At 44.9% G+C, this 27,282-nt stretch overlaps 1 protein-coding gene across 1 annotated transcript in view; it reads left to right on the top strand.

Moving 5' to 3' along the window:
• The window catches only part of inpp4b (inositol polyphosphate-4-phosphatase type II B), a 203,354-nt gene that overhangs the window by 136,971 nt on the left and 39,101 nt on the right, over window positions 1-27,282 (top strand). The window contains exons 12-14 of the mRNA XM_007897646.2: window positions 11,878-12,055; window positions 24,645-24,854; window positions 25,870-26,014. Of these exons, the coding sequence (XP_007895837.2) occupies window positions 11,878-12,055; window positions 24,645-24,854; window positions 25,870-26,014 (533 nt within the window). The remainder of the gene's footprint in view (window positions 1-11,877; window positions 12,056-24,644; window positions 24,855-25,869; window positions 26,015-27,282) is intronic.

The raw sequence follows: 27,282 nt of genomic DNA, 5'->3' as shown, positions 1-27,282 counted from the left end.
GGCAAGGCAGTTCCAGAGGGTGGGGGCAGAGCGATGGATGACTCGCCTGCCAATGGTGGGGCGGGCGACGTGAAGCAGGCCGGAGTCCACTGATAATAGCGGAGGGAGCGAGCAGGATGGTAGGAGTTTCGGGGGTCGCAGAGGTAGGGAGGAGCAAGGCCATGGTCCTTTGATGGTGAGGACCAGGAACTTGAACTGTATCCTCTGTGTGATGGGAAGCCAGTGGAGACGGGTGAGGATGGGGGTGATAGGGTCACGGAGGCTGGTGCAGGAGAGGACACAGACTGCAGCGTTCTGGATGACTTGCCTATGGAGGGAGGAGTTGGGGAGGCCGACAAGCAAGGAGTTTGCATAGTCAAGCCTCGATGTTATGAATGCGTGTATGAGGGTCTCGGCGGCCTGCAGAGTAAGACAGAGGCGGAGCCGGGCGATGTTGCAGAGGTGAGGACATGACATGGATGTGGAATAGAAAGGATAGTTGAGAGTCAAACAGGATGCCAAGGTTCTGGACTGGCTTATTAAATGGAGTGTGCAACTATGGATGGTGCACACTCCACCAAAATAGAAAACACAGATGAAGCTTAACAGTGGCAAAAACAGCTAAATTACATTTTTAAAGCGCCGGGTCCTCCTTGCAATAATCCTTGAATTTCGTACAGCACCTTTCGCGTCAGGAGGATATCTCAAAGTGCTTCATAGAAGATCCTGTAATGTGGAGTAACTGTATTTTGGGGGCGGTCATAGCAGGTTAACTTACATTAACCTAGTCTGAAATGGTCAGGGTGAGGGGAGGGAAGGGAGGGAGCGAGGAGGGGGTAGAGAGTCGAGAGGGGAGCTGAAGGCACGGTCAAAGAGAAAGGTCTTGAGACCGGCTTTGAAGGAGGAAAGGGAGGAGGCAGCGAAGGCACTGTGGGTTAGAGTTCCAGAGCCTCGGGGCTGAGAGGCTGAAGGCCCGGCCACCGATGGTAGGGCGGTGGATGTGGAGCAGACCGGAGCCAGAGGAACGGAGGGTACGGGCAGGTAAGTAGGGGGATAGTAGGTCGGAGAGGTAGGAGGGAGCAAGGCCGTGAATGGCCTTGTAGGCGAGGATGAGGATCTTGAAATCGATCCTCTGGGGGATGGGGAGCCAGTGGAGGCGAGCGAGGGTGGGAGTGATGTGGTCCCGAAGCCTGGTGCGGGACAGTACACGAGCTGCAGAGTTCTGAATGACCTGTAGCTTGTGGAGGGAGGTGCCGGGAAGGCCGGCGAGGAGAGAGTTCCCGTAGTCCAGCCTTGAGGTGACAAAGGCGTGGACCAGGGTTTCAGCAGCGTGAGGGGTGAGGTAGTGCCGTAATCTGGCGATATTCCGGAGGTGATGGAAGGCGGTGCCAGTTGTGGCGCGGATATGAGGGAGAAAGGACAGCTCAGGGTCGAACAGAACCCCGAGGTTCCTGACTGGCCTTGAGAGGTGGAGAGTGCAGCCTTGGATGCTGATGCTGTCAGCGCCTGAGGTGCGGAGGCGCTGACGTGAGCCAATCAGGAGGGCCTCAGTTTTTCGCACGTTGAGCTGAAGAAAGTTGTCTCTCGTCCAGGACTCGATGTCGGACAGGCAGGCTGTCAGGACATCGGTGGTCGTGGAGTTGAGGGTAGAGGAGGAAAGGTAGAGTTGGGTGTCATCCGCATACATGTGGAAGTTAACCCCATGTCTGCGGATGATGTCACCAAGGGGGAGCATATAGAGGGTGAAGAGGAGGGGACCGAGGACAGAGCCCTGAGGGACACCGCACGAGACAGGGCGGGGGGTGGAGGAGAAGCCATTCATGGAAACAAAGTGAATACGGTGGGAGAGGTACAACCTAAACCGCTCAAGGACAGGGCCTTGAAGGTTGAGGTGGGAGGACAAGCGGTGGAGGAGGATAGCGTGGTCGACCGTATCGAATGCTGCCGATAGGTCGAGGAGGACGAGGAGGCAGAGGGAGCCCTGGTCACAGATGGTCAGGATGTCATTGGTGACCTTGACCAGGGCAGTTTCTGTGCTATGGGCAGCACGGAAACCCGACTGAAGGGGTTCGAATAATGAATGGATGGAGAGGAAAGAGCGCAGCTGGGAGGCGACAGCTCGTTCCAGAAGGTTGGAGATGGGCCGGTAGCTTGATAGTTGTGACGCATCAAGGGAGGGTTTTTTTAAGGTGGGAGTGATGGTGGCAGTTTTTAAGGGAATGGGAACAGAGCCAGAGGAGAGGGACAGGTTGACGATGTCTGTGATATGTGGGGCAAGGAGGTGGAGCTGGGAGATAAGGAGTGGAGTGGGGATGGGGTCAAGGGAGCAGGTGGTGGTTTCAGGGATAGGATGAGTTTGGTGACAGAGGGTGGGGAAACGGGTACGAAAGTGTGTAGGGGAGGATGGGTAGGAGTCGGAGGGTGGGAGGGAGGTGGTGGGGGGTAGGTGGATGTTGGAGGGGAAGTGACCGCGGAGCGAATTCCCTTGATTTTGGATTCAAGGAAATCCAGCATCTCCTCGCAGTGAAGGTTGGAGGAGATGACCTGCGCGAGGTGGTGGGGGGGACGGAAGAGTCGGGATGTGGTAGAAAACAGTAGCCTGGGGTTGTTCTTCGCCTCCAGGATTATCCTGGAGTAGAAGGACGACTTGGCCGAGGCTAGAGTGGAGCGGTAGATTTTGAGGAGGTCCAGCCAGATTTGTCGGTGGACCGTTAGGCCAGATTTGACCAGGTGCGTTCAGCGGCCCGCACCTGGCTCTTCAGTGAGCGGAGGTGGGTGGTGAACCAGGGGGAGGAGCGAGAGTAGGAGACAGTACGGGAGGTGATGGGGGCAAGAGTTTCAAGTGTGGAGGAGAGGGTGTTGTGGAGGAGGGTGAGAGCAGAAGAGGGGTCAGTGAGGGTTGAAGGCCAGAGGGAGAGGAGTTCAGAGGACTCCAAGGCAGCGGTTAGGGATTGTGGGGGTAACTTCTTCCAGGGGCGGTAGAAGATGGTGGTGGGTCTGGTGGAGGTGGGGAGGGGGTGGAGGTGGTGAAGGAGATGAAGTGGTGGTCGGAGACGGCCTTGTCGGTGATAGTGACATCCGAGACACTGAGGCCCTGGGTGATCACCAAGTCGAGTGGGTGGCCGTGACTGTGAGTGGGGGAGTTGATGTGGAGGGAGAGGTTGAGCGAGGAGAGCAGGGAAGAGAAGTCTGAGGAGATGGAGCAGGAGGGGGTGAAGTGCAGGTTGAAGTCGCCCAGGATGATGAGGCGATCAGGGCAGAGGCAGAGAGATGTAAGAAGTGTCGAAATATCGGAGATGAAAGTGGGAGGGGTTTTAAGGGGCCAGTAGAGGAGGAGGATTTTCTGTGAGAGGAAGGAGGGGTGGGAGAGGGTGAGGTGCTCGAAAGAGGGGAAAGAGCCAGAGGAGTAGGGAGATAGAGCAAGTGGTGTCCTTGAGATAAGGGCTACACCACCGCCACGGCGGTTGGGGCGAGGGATGTGGTGGGAGGTGTAGCCGGGTGGTGTGGCCTCCGTGAGGGGGAAGATGTCACCTGGGGTGAGCCAGGTTTCCGTTAAGGCCATGATGTCAACGCTCTCATCAAGGATGAGATCGTTGATGACCCGGGCCTTGTTACAGAGGGAGCGGACGTTTTGTAGAATACCTGTGGATCAGCACAATTTACTTCCAGGTACCGGCAGGGTGACTGTAAATCTGTGTTAATACTCCAGGCACAGACACAATGGGCCGAATGGCCTCCTTCTGTGCTGTATAATTCTATGATTCTATGATTACAAACTGCCTCAAATTAGACCCCGTTGCTGACAGTGTTAAAGCAAGCAGCTGAGATAGAGTAACACAGAACATTTCCAAATGTCTGTGACCTAATGACCGTGTCTGTCACAGCAAACTAGAGGTGAATGGACCAACGGTTCCGCTCTGTTTTACCATGACAGACAACCCAGAGGTAATAAAACAATAAACTCACTTTTCTTGTGGGATTCACAAACCAACGGACAGGAGATGTACCATTGATCCTACTGTCCCAGTGCCGTGAACTGTGCCGAGCTCCCAAAGTGAACAACTGCACAGCCACTTCCAGCTCTTGTTTCTCATATCCCTCCAGGCTAAAGGGATTTCACGGAACCATACAGTGCCTGACTGAACGCATGTTGTATTTTAAAATCCCATTTAAAATTATATACCTGTATAACGTTCTCTCTGAGATCTTTCCTTTCAAGACTGACAGCCTCCCTTTATATGGCTGAAAACAGGAAGTCTAAGAAATAGCTATTTTTTTCACAAACAGGGCTACTATAACACAGCCTGTGTTGGCCCACACAGTCTTTTTAAACTAATTTGTTAAGAGGTTTGTTTCCGTGTGCAGGAAAAGGACTCGCGTTGGTTTCCAATAAGCTCTCTGGAAAAGTTGGGTAAGGAGGCAGAGAGGTTTGCAGCACATAGATATTTTGTTTGTGATTTCAGCTCTCAAGTATACCTTTAGAGGGAGTGGGAGTGAGAGAGAGAGAGAGAGAGAGAAAGAGAAGTGTCAAGGAGAACTGTACAGACCATTGCGCTATTTTGTAGCTCTGGGTATTAACACATTGTAAATGCGATAGCTGGAGCTGTGAAAGGAACTGAATCTAAGTGTCATTTAAACGGATTATTAAGTAGGTTCCCATCACTGCTGGTCACACTGTTTAGGTTTTGAAACTCTCATTAGTGTAAATCCGCCTTGAACTGTTAAAGAGGGGAGTGGATTAATGTGTCTGAGTGACGGCCCACTCTGTGCAAATGCTCAGCCAATTTCTCGTGAAAATTTAAGGTTTAAGAAATGTTTCTCTAAGGTAGTGATTCCTTCCCGGGTCATTCCCCCACACAGACACACACACACAGCCGGGACGCCGTCTAGCATGAAGGGCGCTATATAAATGCAAGTTGTTTTGTTTTGTTCTTGAGCAAGAATACTGATGCTGATTCCACATTATGACTTTGACTCCTTAAATAAACCCATCTCTGCTCCAAAAGCTTTTGCATTGAAGTGACACAGTTTTCACTCATCATTCTATTCTTTCCTGGATGTACACCATTGCCTTTGCTATGCAGTGTGCCGTACTGTAACCGTGATGTAAAACCTAATCTTTAATTTAGTTTGTGTGCCTGTGAGTGGGACACCAGCATTCCTCAATTTCACATATTATCAGATTAGGTCAATGGAAGTTTCTCAGCATGAGCGAACATCATTCTGGACCCAGCGAGATACCATCAAACAAACATAGACACGTTCAATACAAATTTATTCTTGCAATCCTACTGCTGTCAGAATAATAGCAGCAGAGTCCAGAAAATACACGTGAATATCAGGCGTCTTTGTTCCTGTTTTTTTTCTGATTCCACTGGTACTATTTGGCTGGTGCAGATAACAGCATCCGCAAGTTGCATTTATATAGCGCCCTTCCTGCAGAGTAGCGTCTTGAAGTGCTTAAAACTTCTAATGAGGTGTCGCTCAGGAATAGGTACATTATTTATGTGTTGAAGCTAGACATTTACATGCCACTGAATTTGGTCACATGGAGCTGACACTTTTCATTATGGAGTTGGATCTCTGTGCAGAGGGAGCAGGCGATCTGCATGTAGGGCTCTCCCCACTCGGGTGCAAAGGAAAACAGATGATTTATGCTACAAGGCATGCTTATCTAACCATAGTTATAATAATCCTTGCACTTGTTATTCTGCCTTATCACGTAGGAAGGATGTCTCAAAGTGCTTCACAGGATATACTGTAAAGTGGATTGATTGGGTTTTTGCAATAATGTCCCACAAACCGCCATGGAATGAGTGACCAATTTTATCTAAGCGGTCAAAGTCATAGTGTTGAAGGAGAACCAGTAAACAAAGACAGACGCGCTCTCTCTCATTCTCACTAAGCCTCGGCAAATGTCTCATAGCTGTTGCTATCTCACGTCTGTCTCTAATCTATACTGTTTCCTACTACTGGAATGTGTTTTCTCTCCACCCTCATCTTAATAGAGTCTTAAAAACCTGAAAGCGATTTGCCTACAGAATTAATAATCTCTACAAAACCATTCATTGCACGTAATAGTTATTACTGTGAAGTGCTTTGGGACCTTTCAGTGTTATGCGCCCTATAAAAATGCAAGTGCTTTCTGAAAACATTCCAATTTCAAATGAGATTCTTTCAATTTAGGCCCAAAGTCTTGGTCTCTCTCTGTCTCTATCTCCCTCTCTGGGTTATATCAACTTATCATCAAAGATTATGTGCTGCTGACTGTACATTTGCCTTGAGACTCCAAAACTGTTATATCATCAGTGATTCTGAACAGAAAATAATCTCCCTTTGGAACTGTAACATTTTAATGCTTTCAGCATCCGTGGCCTGCGTCCCCCCCCCCCCCCACTCCCCACACACACACATCCAAACAGCACCCTTCTCACAATCATTCACAAACACACACACACACACACAACACACATACACACATGTGCGCACACACATACACTCCATACACATATACATAAATGCGGGGGAATAGATGTATATAATAATAATCGTTGCTCTTGATATAGGGGCTTTCAGGATGGTGAGACATCTCAAAATGCTTCACAGGACTTTTCTGTGAAATTTAGTTTCTGTGTATTTGTAGTCGAATGCAGCAACCAATTTTGCAGAAAGCAATTTCCCACATTGAATGACCAATTTTATCTGGGGACTGTAATAATAATAATAATAATAATAATCCTTGCATTTGATATAGCGGCTTATCACGTCATTAAGACGTCTTAAATCGCTTCACGGAATATATTGCAAAGTGGATTGACTGTATGTTTTGTGGACAAAAACATAGGCATTAGTACAGCTCCGTTTATAATAATAATAATAATAATCCTTGCATTTGATATACCACTTTTCACGTCTTCTAGACGTCGCAAAGCGCTTCACAGAATATGCTGCAAAGTAAATTGACCGTATATTTGTGGGCAAAACGTGGCAGCCAATTGCACACGGCAGTGTCCCACAAACAGTCGTGAGTTGAAAAATGACCAATTTATTATAGTCAATTTATTATAAAGGAAACTTGCCCAAGGTTTCGCCCTTCCTGGAATTGAACCCAGGTATCTCGCTTGCTCTAACCGCTGAGCTACATTATGCCCTTCGGATGGTTTATTTGCCGTCCAGACTGATCTGTTCAGCTGGCTATCTGAAGCATACAGCACAAATTTAAAAAAAAGCTTAAGTGAATCAATGAATCAAGAAAAGAATTTTTTTTCCTTTCTTGTTACCATTAGTCAATGTTGGGGACTCATAAAGGAATTGGAACAAAACACATTTGATTTATACAGAACACCAGATGAGTTTCTGTTTAGATCTGTGTAATTGCTATAATATTAAGGATGAGTGGACAGTTTGGATTCAATGTATTGCTTTGAGGTTGAAAGATACTATGCAGCTTCCTTGACACGTGCTTACAATGTGAAGCCTCAACACTCTCTGTCTCTTGTAAGGTGCCAGGATGGACAAAGTTCCTGTGCCAGACTCTGACATGCAACAAAGTCCTGCACTGAGAAAGAGACGTTATATTTAACTTTCAGATCATAAATCTTTGGGTTTTTGTCGTCTCGAAGCGGAGAATGCGATCAGCCTTTCCAATTCATATTATGTTCACTTCAAAATCTAAATCTCTTAAAACTTTAACTCTTTGACCGTGCCTGTAAAATTCCTCTCGGTAACGTATTCAATGTTTACCGATCCCATTGTTTAAGGCTCTTTTTTGAAAATTAAAATAATACATGTGTGGACATGAAACAATAGATAAGTTAATAAATAAATTAATCTGCTATTTGATATTGTACTGGAAGCATCTCAACGCACTTCACAGGATTTACTTTAGAGTGTTAGTGACTGTGTATTTGGTAGAAGAATGCAGCAGGCAATTTGCACACAGCAATGTCCCACAAACAGTCACTGAAGTGAATGACCAATTTATTTGAAGGAATGTTGGCCGGGACACTGTGAGAAACTGCCTTCTCTTATCGAATTGTGCTATGCTATCTGTAACGTCTACCTAAACAGGCAGTCAGTTTAATATTTCATCCAAAGATCGGCACCTCCAACAATACAGCACAGCCCCAGCAGTGCATTGGATTGTCTACTTGCACTACATGAGTTCAAAAACCTGACATGAGTCTTGAACCTACAACCTTCTGACTCAAAGGATAGAGTACTATCAACTGAGCCAGGCTGACACACTGAGACAAGCTGATATACTGAGCCAGGCTGACACACTGAGCCAGGCTGGTACACTGAGCCAGGCTGGTACACTGAGCCAGGCTGGTACACTGAGCCAGGCAGGTACACTGAGCCAGGCTGACACACTGAGCCAGGCTGACACACTGAGCCAGGCTAACACACTGAGCCAGGCTGACACACTGAGCCAGGCTGGTACACTGAGCCAGGCTGACACACTGAGCCAGGCTGACACACTGAGCCAGGCTGATATACTGAGCCAGGCTGACACACTGAGCCAGGCTGGTACACTGAGCCAGGCTGACACACTGAGCCAGGCTGGTACATTGAGCCAGGCTGGTATACTGAGCCAGGCTGACACACTGAGCCAGGCTGACACACTGAGCCAGGCTGGTACACTGAGCCAGGTTGACACACTGAGCCAGGCTGGTACACTGAGACAAGCTGATATACTGAGCCAGGCTGACACACTGAGCCAGGCTGACACACTGAGACAAGCTGATATACTGAGCCAGGCTGACACACTGAGCCAGGCTGGTACATTGAGCCAGGCTGGTACACTGAGCCAGGCTGACACACTGAGCCAGGCTGACACACTGAGCCAGGCTGGTACACTGAGCCAGGCTGGTACACTGAGCCAGGCTGGTACATTGAGCCAGGCTATTACATTGAGCCAGGCTGGTACACTGAGCCAGGCTGGTACACTGAGCCAGGCTGACACACTGAGCCAGGCTGATACACTGAGCCAGGCTGACACACTGAGCCAGGCTGACACACTGAGCCAGGCTGGTACACTGAGCCAGGCTGACACACTGAGCCAGGCTGGTACACTGAGCCAGGCTGACACACTGAGCCAGGCTAACACACTGAGCCAGGCTGACACACTGAGCCAGGCTGACACACTGAGCCAGGCTGGTACACTGAGCCAGGCTGACACACTGAGCCAGGCTGACACACTGAGCCAGGCTGACACACTGAGCCAGGCTGGTACACTGAGCCAGGCTGACACACTGAGCCAGGCTGGTACACTGAGCCAGGCTGGTACACTGAGCCAGGCTGACACACTGAGCCAGGCTGACACACTGAGCCAGGCTGGTACACTGAGCCAGGCTGGTACACTGAGCCAGGCTGGTACAATGAGCCAGGCTGACACACTGAGCCAGGCTGACACACTGAGCCAGGCTGACACACTGAGCCAGGCTGGTACAATGAGCCAGGCTGACACACTGAGCCAGGCTGACACACTGAGCCAGGCTGACACACTGAGCCAGGCTGGTACACTGAGCCAGGCTGACACACTGAGCCAGGCTGGTACACTGAGCCAGGCTGGTACACTGAGCCAGGCTGGTACACTGAGCCAGGCTGACACACTGAGCCAGGCTGACACACTGAGCCAGGCTGACACACTGAGCCAGGCTGGTACACTGAGCCAGGCTGACACACTGAGCCAGGCTGGTACACTGAGCCAGGCTGGTACACTGAGCCAGGCTGGTACACTGAGCCAGGCTGACACACTGAGCCAGGCTGGTACACTGAGCCAGGCTGGTACACTGAGCCAGGCTGACACACTGAGCCAGGCTGGTACACTGAGCCAGGCTGACACACTGAGCCAGGCTGGTACACTGAGCCAGGCTGGTACACTGAGCCAGGCTGGTACACTGAGCCAGGCTGGTACACTGAGCCAGGCTGGTACACTGAGCCAGGCTGGTACACTGAGCCAGGCTGACACACTGAGCCAGGCTGCCCGATTAAATTGTGTGTTACTGCAGGTGTTGGGACTTTTACTCTTACCAATGACAATGCAGATGAAATTTTCTAAAATGTTTAGTATATCTGCAATAAGCTCCACTGGAGCTTCCTCTAGACCAGTCTAATCTTCCGCAGCCTTTCCTGTTCAATTGTGTGAACTTCTATTAAAGCTTCCCAGTGCATTTGTATGGTAAACATCAGCTTGCACAAATCTGACTATGATGCAGTACTATTGCTTTCATGGTGCATTGCACAGGGTAGATGTGATTGTCCAGGACTCAAGCAATGCAGCCTATTTTCCCCACCATTTGCAGTGGTTCATGATGTGTGTGTCAGGCTGCCAAGTAGATAAGGGGACATTATTAACATGCCATATTGTAGACCTATGCTGTGATGTGGTGTAAGTGAACCTGAGGCCTATCAGTCTTGTCTTTCCTGACGCAATTGATGTTGCACCACCACACAAGCAGCATACTGAGGTTTAACATGAGATAGTGACATACTGGATTCTTTGCATTAAAGATGCCCTCTTAGCTGCGAATATCTTTGGGTGAAATGTCCACAAATTTTGCAATACAATCCACAACACATATTAATACAACACACTCGCCCACAAATAATATATATTATAATAATAATCCTTGCATTTTTCAGCGCCTTGGGACGTCCAGCGCCTTGGGACGTCCTCCCGACGTGAAAGGCGCTCAATAAATGGAATCTTGTTGTTGTTGTTGATATAGCGCCTTATCACGTCTTCAAGATGTCTCAAAGCGCTTCACAGAATATACAGTCAATTCACTTAGAGTATATTTTGTGAAGAGCTTTGGAAAGTCTTGAAGACATGATAAGGCATTATATCAAATGCAAGGGTTATTATTATTCTGTTCAGGAATGACTCAGTTTGTACAATACTGCATTTACATTGACTGGTAAACAAGAATCACCAATAAGATTCAGATGACCAGTGAGTCTGAACCAGATTTGTGACCAGCTTTGAGTCATCCTCCCGATGTGAAAGGCGTTATATAAATGTAAACTGTTAAGCAGATATCCCAATAATCATAGGGCTTAATACACTTTTAATTCTAATTGATGAATTAAGAAAAAATTATATTAAAGTCACCAACCCTGGAAGGAAGTGTTCTTTGTAAACCATATGAAGCCACTTTTTCCCCAGACACTAAAGAAGCTGATAGTCACTGACATGAAAGCAAACTCGCAACTTGTTCAAATCGGCTCATTAATGTTGACCTGGTAGCACAGGGTCAGTGGTGCCCATGAATAGAAGGGCTTGTTTGAGGACGATGGCACACAGTGTAGGGTTATGAGTGCTGACACGCAAATAGAGAGTGTCGTTCCAACAGCATTTCTTTCCCAAGATGACACTAATCTTTCACCCAGGCTGGCATGCACAGAAGAACCAGCCAACACACAAGACTGCACTGTCAACCAGACACAAAACATGGCTATCTGAACTATCACCTAAAACGGGCAAAACTATTGTTACAGTTGAAGGGGGGAAAAATAGAGAAGGAAATGTGCATTTATTTAGAAGTTGCCCTTTGTCATGTAGAGTGATACAGATAAATGCAAAGTGTTATATATAGGAAGGATGGTTGAGTGAGTATTTTGGAAAGATACTTTCATCTTTCACATATTGTTGAAAATACTGTAAATAGATGTTACAGACCCGAAGGCAAATAACAGTGCACCTGTTGTTAGCAGATGAGCAGGAGCTTTTGAGGTTTTGAAGCCTAATTAATTTTAACTCGTAAATTTAGCTTGAAGCTGCAAAACTGAATGTGGACTTTTAGTCCCCGTTACCGTGTTAACTATGTTACTAACCCTGGTGTGCTGAATTCTCATTTCTGACTCTAATTGCCTTTGTGTTTTCCCCCATCCCAGTTCAGGGTACCAGTATATTTACTATTCACCTGAACACACAGCCAAAGCAAAGGAGGTCATCACCAAAATCTACAGACTTCAGCCTCTCATCTCAAGCAACACAGAGCTGCTGCTTACTGCAGCCAGGCTGCAGTCTTGCGATGACATCAAGAACTCATTGAAGGCACTCAGTGAGCAAGTAAGATTTTGAATTATTTTTAGTTGAATGAACTGGCATTTTTATGACACCTTATTGTTTTGAAATGTCTCACAGAGATTTACAGTAGTTTCTGTCAAGTCTAGTGTGAATGGCTTTTGTAGGGTGCGAATCTCTTGACCGCCCAGCATGAAGGTTGGCGCCTCCAACAAGGCAATGCTCCCCCAGGACTGCACTGATGTGTTAACCTGGATGATGTGCTCAAGCCTGACCCACACCCTGTGACCCAGAGACAAGAGTGCATCAACTGAGCTGACACCTCAGGTCATGTTAACTTTGAACTTTACCCTGACTGCTTACCCTCAGAGTTTGTCGCTGTACTTTGATGCCTTTTGCTATTAAGCTCTCTGAGACGCTACCCTGCGTGAAGGGTGCTATATGAATGCAAGTTGTTGTTTTGCTATTAATGTTTTAGTTAATACTTTGTACTTGATAATTGGCAGAGATTTTAGTTGGGAGGAGTGGGGACTAGAAAAATATAGCCATCACATATATCTATGGGTAAGCAATGAGAGATCCCTGTTCCTTGTGCATTTGAGCCGGGTGTTTATCAGCATTGATTAACTGATTATACTGATGTAAAGCAGAGTACTGGATTATTGTTGATTGACAATACTGCCGCAAGGCAAATGCAAAGAAACCTAGAAAGTTACAAATAACACATTTGCCAGAGATTTGTTTTGAAATGTCTCACAGGGATTTACAATAGTTTCTTCCCCTGCAGAGGACAGTAAATGAGGACTAGGGAAGCCCAGAAGGAGGCCATTCAGCCAATTGTCTCCATTGGAGAGATTTACTCGAATCTCCTTCCTCTGCTCTCTTCCCTTTTTCTTCAAGTATTTGTTCATTTCCTTTTGAAATAGTGTTATGGACTCGAGCATTGCAGGAGTTCTCATTAAAATAGAATTTCTGCTGCTCGATCACACTTGGCACATAGGCGAAAGCACTGAGTGCCTTACATTTGAGAACCGCTGGGAGTGGCTCAACAGAAAAGGAAACTGTTACTTGTTACATTAGGCTGACAGTCTTCCCTCTGTGGCAGTGTGGCAGTGTTCTTGTGCACAGGGCAGGATCTTAATTTGACAGATTACTAATAAATCATAAATATTATGTTAACATATCTCTTTGTTATATGCTTCCTGTTTTGAACGACTATGCTGTATTATCATTGATCAACTGTGGGCTCTGTTACCAACTTAGACTCAATGCACATGACTGCCTGTTTTCATTATGACAATGTCATTTTCCAACTAGCAGTAAGAGGAAAGCTGAAAATTCCTGAAGAATAGCAATATAAATAGGCCTGGGAAACAAGTAGGCACAGGTCCAGTGCAGTGTCGTGAAGGGTATTTCAGGACAAACACCAGGAAGCATTGCTTTACACAGAGAGCGATGAACAATTGAAATGGGTTACCAGAAAAAATGGGGTTGAAGCCAGGATTCTAGACTTGTTTCAGAAACAGTTTGATGGTGTGATGAAAAGATGCTAGGGTGGGAACAACGACAAGTTACATTTCTATCGCATCGGGAGGACATCCCAAGGCGCTGGGCAATCAGGGATTTGGACACGAGCTGCGGATTGGGATCAGATGGGGTAGAGGGCAGGGAGGGTATGGGTAGTAGGAATTAAAACAGAAGAAAGGAGTTAGATAGTTCCAGTGGAGGAGCTGGCTACAATTCAGATGTGGTTGGGGGAACGGTCTCCATCTGTGCTGTAAAATTTCTACAGATGAACAATTGAAACAAAATGAGACATTTTTAATTTATTGAAAACTATTTTTTGTTCCTAATTTTACTTTAAAACCTCTAACTGTTCATAATAATAATCTTTGCATTCAATATAGTGCCTTTGACATCGAGAGGATGTCTCACAGCACTTCACAGGATTTACTGTTGTGTGGAGTGACTGTGTATTTTGTAGGTAAATACAGCAACTGATTTGCAAACAGCAATGTCCCACAAACAACCATATTTTATCTGGGGGATTATTGGCCAGGACACTGGGAGAAACTCCCTTCTTTTTTCAGATAGTGTCATGGGATCTTTCACAGCTGAATAAGCAGACAAGACCATCTGAAGGTTGCACCTCCAACAAGTGTTGGCTCTCATTGGGGATGCTTTGAGTTAGTGGGGGGCGGGATGGGGGGAGACAGACACCTTACATAATGGGTACCTTCTCAAGGCAGCATGCAATCCTTTCCCTTTTTTAGCTTGGCAGAGATTGGGTAGAGACAGCACCAGATAAAAGGTTTTTGGTGACACACAGAAAAAGAATACCAAACACACCACACGTACATCCCAGACGATGTTCTCACATTGTAAGAACACATGATTATTGCCTCAAACTATGTTGCCTGCAGAAGAGGGCTTTAACTGTGCATGGCCTAATGTGATTTTGTTTTTTTAAAAAGTCTGAATTTCTCCTGTGGCAGAAGAAATCCATTTAAAAGCAATCCCCATTGTTTGTTCTACTGCAGCCAAATACACCACTGCAGAATTCAAAATCCATTTAACACTTAACCTGCTGGTTACAAACAGCAATTATTGAGGGGGGGAAATATGTTAACACAGCAGCTAATCTGTTTCCCTGCCTGATATTCTTCTGCCCTGACTAAAATCAGCCAACTCAGCACAGAACGTGAATTGACCCCACAACTTTCCAATCTGTGTGGCCCTTTGCCCTCGAGAAGAACAGTGGACCATTTCAGGATCATTTCTCCATTAAGACGCAGATTCGTCAGTTTGTTGTGATTCGATTGAAAGCGATATGATGTTTAATTTAAAGAAGAAAAGTACAATTGCACAGCCACACATTATAACCTGAAACATTGTGACAAAAATAAATTGTGAGACGAGAGTCAGAAAGGTTCGGCGCTCGCCACAGTGACAATGGGAGAATAAAATGCTTCTCAGGAAAGTGGCAGTGTTAGAGTGTAAACCAGCAGAGATCCCCTGTGTACGTCAGGCCGAATCACCTCAGCTCAGAGATAATCTGAGGTTGACATTGAAATCTAGTGATTTATCCTCCCTCTAACCCCAGGGGCACTGAGGCCAATTGTACTGTCCCTATTGCTGCCCCAGCTGAACTTAGCTAACTCAATGTCACATACATTGAAGTCCTATTTTGCATATGAAATGGCAGAAATTATGCCGCTTTCTTGAAGAGCTCATTTTCAGCAACCACACATCCGTTCCAGACCTCATGCACCTCTCTAATTAATAATAATCCTTGCATTTGATATTCATGCCTTTCACGTCGGGAGAATGACTCAAAGCTCTTCACAGGATATCCTGTAAAGTGTATTTTGCAGGCAAAAGCAGAAGCTAATTTGCACACCATAATATTTATGAATGTCAACATGCAAGTTTAAACTGCCCAAAAAGCATTTAAAAAAAAACATAAATTCTCCTTGAAATAACCCAGTGCAGTTTAATTTCCCAGATAATTGGCTGAGATGAGAGAAATGGAATGACCAGGTATTGCTTGCCTGCTTCCTTACATGGTTTGTTGAGTAGCTAACAAGATCGGAAGCTATTCTGGAGTCTGATCTTGGGAAGCAAGCCAGGTTTGGTAAGATTAGGTTGTACTGGCGGCGCATTTAGATATCATATCAAATTTGAGATACTGATGGGACTCTCTGAAAAGGGAAATAAGAAATTATATTGGACTTTCAAAGAACAGACCGCGGAAACGTGAAATGAATGAAAGAAAGTTGGCTGGAGCACAAAATGTATGGGAATCTGCAGTTGAAGAGATACCAAAGAAATTTTGGAGATTGTAAAATAAAAATAGAAAACTGAATGTTGGAAGTTCTGAAATAAAAATGGAAAACGATAACAATTAAAGTATTGTAGGAAACTGGGCCAGTAGATAGCAATGGTATTTGTTTATTAATTTTTTTGGTCAGCTGGGTTTCTGACACATGTGGAAACCCATTCCCATTAAGAGAATCCAAACTAGATTGAGTGTTCGACATGTGTATTGCCACTTACACACGGAAATTTCTTAGTGTCTGGATGGAATGCATACTCTTTCCCTAGAGGGATGCAGCTTGTTAATCCAATTCTGGAAAGTATTAGGCACAGGTTGGCAAGAGCCAAGGTTTTGAAATCCCGGAGTGTGCAATGGGGTAATGCTGGAGTCTAACCAGCTCAAACTGCATAGCTCGCCATTAAGAGCGTTGTGGCAAGCTTCCTGCTGCTTGTCCAGCAAGGACCACCAAACTTAGGACTTTTATTTGCAGAGTTAACAGGAGCCAGTGGGAAGTATCGCTGCTCCCAGCAATTGGCCTGTCCATCCATTCCTGTCGATGAGTCAGGCTGACCAGGCTGTTAGACTGGTGTCTATCCTAAAGTTGTATTTTCAGAATCCTATTTAGCATTTTACAAACTTCTACAAGATTCTCTAAGAGGCATCTCTTTTCAAAGCTGTTTTTTTTTAAGTGAAACAAAGAACCAGGAATTTTGGAAAATATTTGGCACTGATTGGCAAGAGCCAAGGTTTGGGGGCTCCAGAGTGTGTTTTGGGGTACTGTTAAAGTATTGTGATAAAGCAGGAGGCTGTTATTTTTATTATATTGCTAGTTTGTTTCCATAAGTAAAGGCTGCTTGTCTCAACTTCAATCCGCCTCAGAGTCGGATCTTTGTTCATTTTCGTGCCTGAGATCCAACTTAACAATAAAAGTCGGAAGTCTGGAGAGGGAACTGTAGCGTTCCATGCCTGTGTGGACACCTCAATATCATCGCCACGAGTATCGCAAGGGATGTCAATACATCAGCACATGTTACGAGAGACTCGTAATATCAATTGACACAAGTTGTGCCTTGGTTTTGAGGCCGTATAAAAAGCACTTCAAGCTGGCCTTGTGGACTCCAGAGTCCTTGAGGGAACCGCAATATAAAAGCGATAGCAGATGCACTCAAATAATAGGTTCATTGTTTGTTAAACCCAGCTATTAAAGAACCACCAGCAGGAAGACTACCCTTCACAAGTCTGAAACAAATTAAAGTGTTTGAACAAACAGAAATCCCTACTGACGGAAATTGGAAGCATTGAACTTATTCTAATTTATGTGTAATGCTTAAGCACTGAAAGGTTCAAAACCCCTGTATGGTGAATATACCATTCAAATTAGTAACAACAATGTGGCCACATGGCGCTTCTCATTGAGCGTGTGCTTTGAATGTTCATTTTACTAAATAGCATGTCAATAGTGTTGCCACACTGAAAAGCTAATTACTGTGTAATAGTACATTTGGAGTGTCACTAGAATGGCTTTGATGGGAATTCAGCCCTTTCGCCGACTCATTGAGTAAACTGACAGCTTCTGATCAGCACTGTGTCATTTTTTTTAAACTTCAGATAAGTTTCAGTTTTTTTTGGCTTCAATGAGACGCACCAGTTTTATGTATACTCCATTCACGTCTATGAAAGTTGGTAGATTGAATTCAAACAGCCGTGAAGTCTGCAGATACATCCTGTGGCTTACACTCGGAAAAAAACTATTTACATTTATCTAGCATCTGCAGTATTTTGTCTTTTACATTTATCTAGTGCCTTTCATGTCAGAAAGATGTGTTTCATGTTTCAAAGTCCTTTATACCACTAACCGGGAGCCTGAGCTGGGGAGAAGCTGAGGAGAGGAAGGAAAAAGTAGTTAAAGGCACAGTTGGAGGGAGGGAGAGCAGAGTCCAGAGAGCAGGGACAAAATGTCAGAAAGCTCACCCACTGTTGGGGAGATGGAGCAGGCAGGGGAAGTGAAGTAAACTGTTTCTTGCTCAGCAGAAGGAGGAGACGGGACAGTGCAACAATGCAAATTTACATTACATAAAACACCTTTTATGTTGGGAGGGCATCCCAAAGTATTGACACTGCTACCTGGGCACCCTTGGTTGAAAGTGGAGCCGAGGGGAGTGGGCAGAGCGTCCATCCACACAGTAAGGTCGCAGATGGTAGGCATTCAAATAAATGAAGTTTGCCACTTGTGCTGCCCTGAACAATCTAAATAACTTCGGATGAGACGTTAAAACTGAGGTCCCGTCTGAGGGAGAGCCCAGGGAGCTTGAGGAGTTTAGATCCGCAGGAGTGAAGACATTGACGGGAGCCAAGGAGTATGGCTTCCGTCTTGTTCATATTCAGCTGTCAGAACTTTCTGCCTGAAGTAGTGGTTGAAGCAGATAGGAATGATGCATTTAGGAGGAAGCTGGATATACACATAAGGGGGAGGGGAACAAAAGGGTGTGGCAGGGAACAAGGAGTGGGTGGAGACTCATGGAGTTCGAACACCAACACGGACTGGTTGGGCTGAATGGCCTGTTTCCATGCTGCACAGTCACTGGAAATTGTAATTTTGTATTGTATCTCTATAAATCTACATTAAATACAAAGATTATTATATTTGAATATGTTTTCAGAATATTGGAGATCTTTATTAGATCCTAATTTTTTCTGTTCCCATGACAACAGCCTTAATTATTCATGTATCCTCATAACTATAACCCTTCATCCCTGATGACATCTATATGAACCTTTGATGTACCCTTTCCATAGCTCTTGTAGCCTTTCTATAATGTTGGTTTGAAGAATTAATCAGTGTGGCTGTCAGATTACTGTCGTATCTTCTCTCAGTAGTCAATATTATTCACATTCTTCAAAATCTTATTCCATGAGCGAGTTTAAATGATCAGTAAATGGTTGTTCATTAATCACATCTAGATATGAATGCTTCTCCATCTTTGCTGATGGACACCTCTTCATTGTCTACAAATGCTTCATTTGCCCAGATGAAATATGCATTACCTTACATGTGGCTTAGAAAAAAAATCTCTATCTGCATTCCTTGTGTCATTGAATTGATCAAGATGCATTTTTAACACCATCAATCTCCCTTGTGTTTATTAGCTGTCTGCAGAGCTTGGTGTGATCTTACTTACAAGAAATTCCTTTTCCCCATATAATTTTTGCCTACAACAGCTTGCACTTGTGTAGAACCTTTATCACGGCATGAACATTTCATCAAGCGCTTTACAGATATACGACCGTTATTCACATAATAATAATGATCCTCACTCTTGATTTCAAGTCTTCAAGACATCTTAAAGCGCTTCAGAGAATATACCGTAAAGTGAATTGACTGTATATTTTTGTGGGCGAAACGCGGCAGTCAATTGCACACAGCAGTGTCCCACAAACAGTCATGGTTTGAGTGACCAAATTTTTTTTTAAGGAATTACTACCCCCATAAAGCAATCTGCCAATCGACTAACAACCGGGGTTCCTACTTACTGCTGGGTAAACAGAGGCTTGTGGAGTAAGGAAACTTGCCCAATGTTTCACCCTGCTGGGAATCGAACCCAGGACTCTTGCTTGTGAGGCAAGTGCTCTAACCACTGAGGATTCCACAAAGAGAAAAAAGGGAGAATTAATAATGAAGAGATACGAGTTAAATATGGTTATAAAAGTGGAATATAAACTCTGGTACAGAATAACTGGGTTGAATGTCTTGCTCCGATCTTTAATGATCCATGTAAATCCATGTAATATCACAAGATTGGTATTGATGAAGAGGCCCTTTGGCTCATCTGATCTCATCCCTCCAGAACACCCACCCTAACATCTTCCCTTCGCAGCAGCAAGTTGTTGCTTTAAATGAATCTAGTGCCTTGGCCTTAACCACCCTCCTGACAACCTGTTGCATTTATTAATTACCCTCTGATACCAAACCCTTTGCTTTTATACATCCCAGTTAGATACATGTTCTGCAATTATCAGATTCAAAGTGACTGAAATACTGGTTCCACGTCTTCTTTCCCCCTTTGGGGTGTAGGTAATGAAAGCAGTAGCATAGATCCAAATGTAGGTTAATGCCATGCCAGTAGCTATTGTTTGAAGCTGTATGATAGACTGGGCCTGTGTGTGAGTTCTTGAAACAATGGGCTTTAAAGCTGCCATGTGATCCCGTGAGTCTCATTAAACTATTTTGTGTCACATTTAGCGAGACCCAATGTTGTGAAATATGCAGAGCTGAATTTGTTCCAGTGAAAGCAAAACACAGACGGTGATTTACTATAGGGACATGGTGCCACAACTTGGGCCGGTTTCAGACCTTGTGCAAAGGCAGAAAATCTGGCTCAGCTGTAAGAATTTTTTCCTTTGAGTGTTTATTTTTAGGATCCTGTTCCCAAATTTTTATACTTTTTTGCACACCTGAAATCCCTTACAGTTATCGCACAGTTTTACATATTAATTGTGCAAACGTCACTCAAACTCGCTCTTTCTCCCTGATTTGCAGAGCTCGGTAGAGTTTAATTTGTGTATCAGCACCAAGATGTTCCTCTACATCCATTATTTTCCTACAAATACTCAGTCCGTCTGATTCAGTTGGTAGTTTGTAGCATTCTCACCTCAGAAGGTTGAGGATTCAAGCCTCAAAGGGCTTGAAGGGATATGAAGATCACAAGATTGGTCTGGATGAAGAAGGTTCTTCATCCCATCTGATCTCCTTCCTCTTGAACCCCCACCCTGCTATCCCCCCATCACTGCAGCAATGTGCTAGGGTTACAGCAGGGCAGTGAGAGTGAATGAACAGTTTGCTCTGAGAGCCGATGCAGACTTGATAGGTTGAATGGCCTCATTCTGTTTTGTACGTTTTTATGATTCTAAGCAAAGATCTTACAAACATGACTGGGGCTCCTAATAATAAAGTCTCAGGATTCATGTAATGATGGCAGGCCTCTTACCTATCCTCCTGAGCATATGACTAGCCAATCTATAAGAAGAACCGTTAACAATTGGGATTGTACTATTTGGCTCACTATAACTAAGTTATATAATGGAGGAGCTAGCACCAGCATATGCTCAGTTGACCAAAAAACCACCTGAGCTGTAATTTCAATCATTCAGTAAGATTATATAGTGGTGTCCTAAAGTTCAGAGTTGCCACGGGCTGACATGACCAATTTATTAAGCTTCCCTTATTTGGGAATCAAGTTATTATTGCATATTGGACCCTGGCAGTTGCTCATCCATAAAAGATACCAGTGATTGGAATGACAATCATTGTCACAGGATGTCTGGCTGTGTGGGTGAACAAGAACCAGGCTAAACCGGAGCAGTCACTGGCTCTAAAATGCTCTCAGCATCTTCGCTGTAGTCCGACCCATTCACTGCTGCATTCCAGAGGATTTTGCCTACAGATCATTCACGGTTTTATCACGGTGAGTGTAGCTGAGAGCTTGATGAATGCGTCGATCCTGTGGGTCATTATTACTATCAAATTGCACTGCTCCTGTCATTGCTGCTTCCACTGGCTGTGGAGAGAAGATGTCAGTAAAGTGGCACATGACTGTTGAATAGCTTGAACTAGGAAATGGAGATTAATTGATTGGATTCTGATATTATGTGCCCTTTGGTTCGGTCCTGTTACTCTTCTCATTTCTTGCTACTAAAAAAAAATCCATTGGCTGGAAACTGAAAGTGGCTCAGAGACTCCTGCTGTTGTATGTCAGACAGCGCAGTCACAGCAGGAAGACATGGACATATATGTTCGCATACGCAACACACAGTCACTACACCTTACCGTAAAAATCCTGTGAAGCGCTTTGAGAAGCCCTCCAAGGTGATGTACTTGACAACGGAATGTCGGAATGGTAGGGTTCCTGAGCCAGGCGGGTCCGCAGTATTTCAGGGCCCTGGTGATGACGGCACATCCAGCCTGGCTCATCGGTAAGACTTGGAGGGGCAGACCAGTCACTGGAGAATTCACAGGGATTCTGTCCTCTCAGCTCCTGTTAACTGCAAGCCAAAACCCAGACAGACGGGGGAAGTGGTGACGTACATATGTGGAACTCTCTCTCTTTTGGCAGATCTACAACAACAACAACAAGATTCCATTTATAAAGCGCCTTTCACGTCAGGAGGACGTCCCAAGGCGCTGCACAGTTGGGCCATGACCCGAGCAGGGTGAGGTCAGGGTGGTCAGGGTGAGGGAAGGGAGGGAGCGAGGAGGGGGGAAATGGTCAGGGTGAGGGGAGGGAAGGGAGGGAGCGAGGAGGGGGAAGAGAGTCGAGAGGGGAGCTGAAGGCACGGTCAAAGAGATCTAAAGTAAGATGAGGGCTTTCCACGTCTTTTAGATCCCCAGCTAACCACCGGGACAACATTGTAGGTAAACGAGGCAGCAAGGTTCCACAAATATCAGTGGATAAATCACTACTGAATATTGAGGACTGTTGGTCAGAGGATCTGCATTATAAACAGGCAACTGTGTTCTGTTGACCTACTGATTAGATAATTGATATGGTTCTCAATCAGGTTGTTTTATTCTAATACCATATATGAATTATGCACACTTCAAAATTGGTTGTTTTTTAAAGAATATAAACTAGGTACATACATTTTGCACAGATATCTGTTTATATATTGTTCACGTTAACACCATTTGGATGGAGCTGGTCTCAGGCACCACCTTGTGGTTTAAGCTCACAATAGCAGGCACCAAGGACAACAAGCAAGGCAGATTCTAAACCATATCCACACCATCGGCTCAAATAAAAATGAAACCTGCTGTTAACCTTTCCCTGTACTCTGCTTATGTTTAAATGACTCCAAACGTATTCTAAATAGCAGTTTTCATCAGATGTTCAATGGACCTCGATGCTTCACCTACAGAGACAATGCAATGCAAGTGAAATCACATTGTTGGCTGGGACATGATCAGCTTCTCTGAGGTTTACTGACAGGCTTCCCTCTCTTCTTGTATGTTTGCTTAACCACTCTTGTTTGTCAAGAGTCCTGAGACATTCTTTTGCAAGCATTGTGCTTTGTTAACACAAGTTTCACCAAGGCAACGGAATAAGAGGGCTAAGGCTCAGGGTTGCTGAGAGCAACTTAAGGAGGGCAGACCGAGAGGTTAATTGACAACTCGAACAGGTTAACCGGAAGGATGGTTACAGCTAATCCTCTGAATTAATTTAAGAGCCAACTTGATGCTGTGATGGAAATATAATGTATGGTGGGTATAGAGGAGAAATTAGCTCAAATGGGCAGACCTCTTCATCCAAACATCTCTTGTGTTCTGTGAAATTATAATGATAATACGTAGTAATCCTTGCATTTGATATATTGTCTTATCACATCAAAATGTCTCAAAACACTTCACAGGATATATTGTAGGTGTAGTAACTATATCTTGTAGGCAAACACAGCTGGTAATTTGTGCAAAGCAATGTCCCATAAACAGTCATGAAGTGAATGACCAATTTTAACTGGGAGGATTGTTGGCCGGGAGAAGCTCCCTTCTCTTTTTCATGCGAGGTTTGACGTCCGCCTGAACAGACAGATGTGATCTCGGTTTAATGTCTCATCCGAAGGATAGCACCTCCGACAATGCAGCGCTCTCCAAGCACTGGAAATATGTAATCCTCATCACTACCACTCCAAAAATAGATCATATTGAAACGGCATTCCCAAGTCACAGCATCACAGATGCTGCACAATCAGCAACTTTTCATCTAGAATGAATATTTCTAAAGCTTTTCACAATGACAATGGGGATCAACCAGCAGATAATGGTGAAAAAAGAGGACCTCGGTTTAGAGATGCAAAGAGTATTTCGGGGCAGGCGCCGAGAACTTTTTCTTTACCCAGAGGTAATCAATGACTGGAACAGGTTGTCAGGAAGCTGGTTGAGGCCAGGACACTGGACCAATTTAAAAAGCTGCTTGATGCTGGGTAGCGGGGTGGGGTGTTAGGTGTTCTGGAGGGATAAAATGGACCAAAGAGTCTTTTTTATAAAGACCAATGTTGTGAGCTTGCGAGTTTCCGGTATTTGACCAGAGAGATATTTATAAAAGCAGTCAAACAGACTGCGAACATGTACTGTCATGGTTCATTCAAAAATAATGATCAGCAGGTGAGATACCTCAAAATCATAAGATCACAAGATTGGTCTTGTTGAACAAGGGCCTTCAGCTCATCTGACCTCAACCCTCCAGAACACTCATATCAATCGTTCCCCATCACTGCATCAAGCTACTTTTTAAACAAGTCCAATGTCCTGGCCACTACCACCCTTCCTGATGGCAAATGGAGCTTGATGGAAAAGGCATTCAGTTGTCATCAGAAGAGGAGGAACAGAAGGGAGAGGAGAATATCGGTATAGAAAGAAAATAACATGCAACACACTTGAATTAATTTGCCATTAAACTCTTCTAACTAGCTGGTAAACTTGTCGCAAGTTCCTATCTAATTCAGTTCTGTTCCTCCCATTCTCCAGCTATATTGAGATGATAATAATAATAATCCCTGCATTTGATAAAGCGCCTTACCATGTTGTTGAGATGTCTCAAAGTGCTTCACAGAATATACTGTAAAGTGGATCGACTACATATTTTGTGTATGAGATGGAGGATCCTGTCTTATTAAATGCATTACAGTGAGCATCTTTAGTGCTTCTACCTATCCACTTTGTGCTGTCAGACACCCAGAGCCAGTTGTTCATTCTAAAAACCAAAATCGATGGAATCAATATGTATGCCCATCTCACGTGGATGTCTTGTTTTTTTCTACCCACAGACTGAGCAGTTTGTACATGCCTTTGAAGATCAGTTGGTGAGAAGTGCCCTGTTAGCTCTACATACAGCGCGCCCAGGTTACATCAACCGAAGATATTCTGGTCCCTGCATTAACCCGAGTGACCCTGAGCTGCTGAGTGTAAACCGGGAGAAGCACAGCGCCAGCGACCACTCGATACCTCACCAAGCTGAGTACGATGAGGAAGATTGGGCAAGTCATCTTTGTCAAAGTGTTTTCCCCCTCTCCCCTGCCCCCAAATAGCATGAGCAGTTTATGATCGTGTGACTTTGTTCTCCCATCACTGCATCAACCGACCGTTGTGAGGGTAGACCTGTGGCTGCACCATTACTCTCAAGCTTGTAAATTGGGATTGTGTTCTTTGGCATTGGTTAGCACGTTATTTGTTCCTTCACATCTTTCATGTAAGGTATCACCTCACACGGTATATTACTGCTCCTCAGTAAACTGAAAAAGGCCCAATGTCGCTTCAATGGCAATCGCATAGTTGGAAGAGAGCTCGAGTTCAAATCATGCTATCAGACATCAGACCGATGTCCACAATCACACAATGTCCACAGTGTTCACAATCACCGATTGATTGTGTTGAAAATGGAACAGAGCTGCCCATCAGCCATCGCCCACTGGCACATCAGAGACCCATCTGGTTGTGTGCATTTTGTTCCCTGGTTATTTTCAGCTTATTATTTGAGTAGTGAATTTTGGACATGTTAAACAGAAGTGTGAAAGTTGCACTGTTGCTCATTTTCAAGAATATCCATCATAAATGCAGCTAAGAACTGCTCCCTCTGCACTATCCCAGCAACCTTGCTTCACCCAGTGGCCATTTCTCAATGTTCTTGGTGGGCGCTATGAATGTGACGACTAAGTTGTGGCAAACTATGATTGCTTTAGTCTCCCAGCTCTACCTACCTGGCATTGTTCCCTTGAGGAATCATTTGATCAGTCGTGGTTTGTGTGAAGATCCCAAAGTTGAGTTGCTGTGCTAACCTACTGTGCCACCAGTCACCTGACTGCTCCTATGCTGAAAAATCACCTTATTTTCTTGTAATCGTAATAAGGAGCCGAGTATCTTGATGGACAGGCCTGTGGTGGGAGAACCAATTCCCTCTTACTAAATTCTGGCAAGCAATTAATTGTAATGCAAAGGATGCACTGTTTTTGTTGCATGTTGATTTGGTTTTTAGTTTTTTATTTGTTTTTCTAGGACAGAGTGTGGGTGAATGTGGGCAAAAGTTTGAACTGTATCATTGCGATGGTGGACCGACTGCTGGAGCAGAGCAGCGCACAGCTGGAACGTGAGCAGGAGCAGGAGCCCCCGCTGGCTGATCAGATCCCGCCCTCAGTAGGTGGTAGGTGTCATTCTGAATTTCACAAACCAGAGAAAGGCAGTTGAAGAATAGACATTCGATCGATATCTGCACTATATGCAGTGCATCTGCCTCTCACCGGCTTGTGCTGTTTGTTTGATTATTATTTCCTGTGGGTGTTTGTTACTGTACCCACGCAGCCTTTGCTCAGCAAACAGTAGCCTACTTCATATCCCCTGCCCGACCCATCATCAGTAGTCGGGTTTTCAGCCTTGGATTCGCTCAGTCCCTCACCTCTTTCAAAATCTGTCTCAAGATCTTCCTCTTTGACTGCGCCTTCAATCATCTTTCCCCCTCCCACCCTCCTCAGCTTCCACCCCCAGCTCGGGTGTCAAGCCAGAACTGTCGAGAATCTTGGGACACTCTCCCAGTGTGAATGGCACTCTTGCATGTTATTAATCTAGATGTTGTGTGTTATTTATCCAGATCTTAGTTTGCGTGAATCGTACTTTAAGTGAACTACCATTTCTGACTGAATTATGTTCTCATGTACCTACTGTTATGTGAATGCTTTCTGGCAACCTGTTGATACCAACCAGCAAGATTGACTTGAGTGTGGAAAATTCTTGAGAACCCTCCATGTAAGATGAAATTGTTAAATCAAATTATCCTCCCCGTAAAGTGACAAGCCTAGAATATTTAAAATCTGATTTTAATCCTTTTATATTTCATGAATGTACAAGATGTGGAGGGTTTAATACAGACCTCATTGAAACTACATCTGTACCATGCTTAATGCAGCACTGTAAAGCAAGGCAAAAATAATAGTTTCAAACAGGCTTGCAAAAATGAATTAGCCTGTCTGAAATCTCTTTACCGTGTTCTAATGTAGTACAAGATCTAATCTCTCATTCAGTCCATCTGTAAAAGTAAATCAGTTTTCTGTTAGATAATGCGATAGTCTATCTGGTGCTGTCCATTGTAACACCCTTATTCCTCTCCCTTTACCACCACTCCCAACCCCCACCCCCACCCTCCTCCCACACATACACACACACAAAGTAAAACAAGTTTATTGTAAGTAATCGTTGAAAGTGTGGTATATACAATGACTGACTCTGAAGTGTGGTCCATGCTTATAAAAGATCTTGCGATTCACACATTGATGTACCACTCACTATTTGGTCTCGGGGCTTATACTATAACCTCAACGCTTATGCTGTGTTATGGCTTTACTAACAAACTCCAGACCCAGTGGTATGCTAGACTTAAGGTGATAGAGGTTTAGATTTTGCTGTAGTAAATGGTAA

This window comes from Callorhinchus milii, unplaced genomic scaffold (genome assembly GCF_018977255.1).
Source record: "Callorhinchus milii isolate IMCB2004 unplaced genomic scaffold, IMCB_Cmil_1.0 Scaffold1, whole genome shotgun sequence".
Taxonomy (NCBI): Eukaryota; Metazoa; Chordata; class Chondrichthyes; order Chimaeriformes; family Callorhinchidae; genus Callorhinchus; species Callorhinchus milii.
Note: the sequence above shows the minus strand (reverse complement) of the source record. Positions and strands in the feature narration are given on the sequence as shown.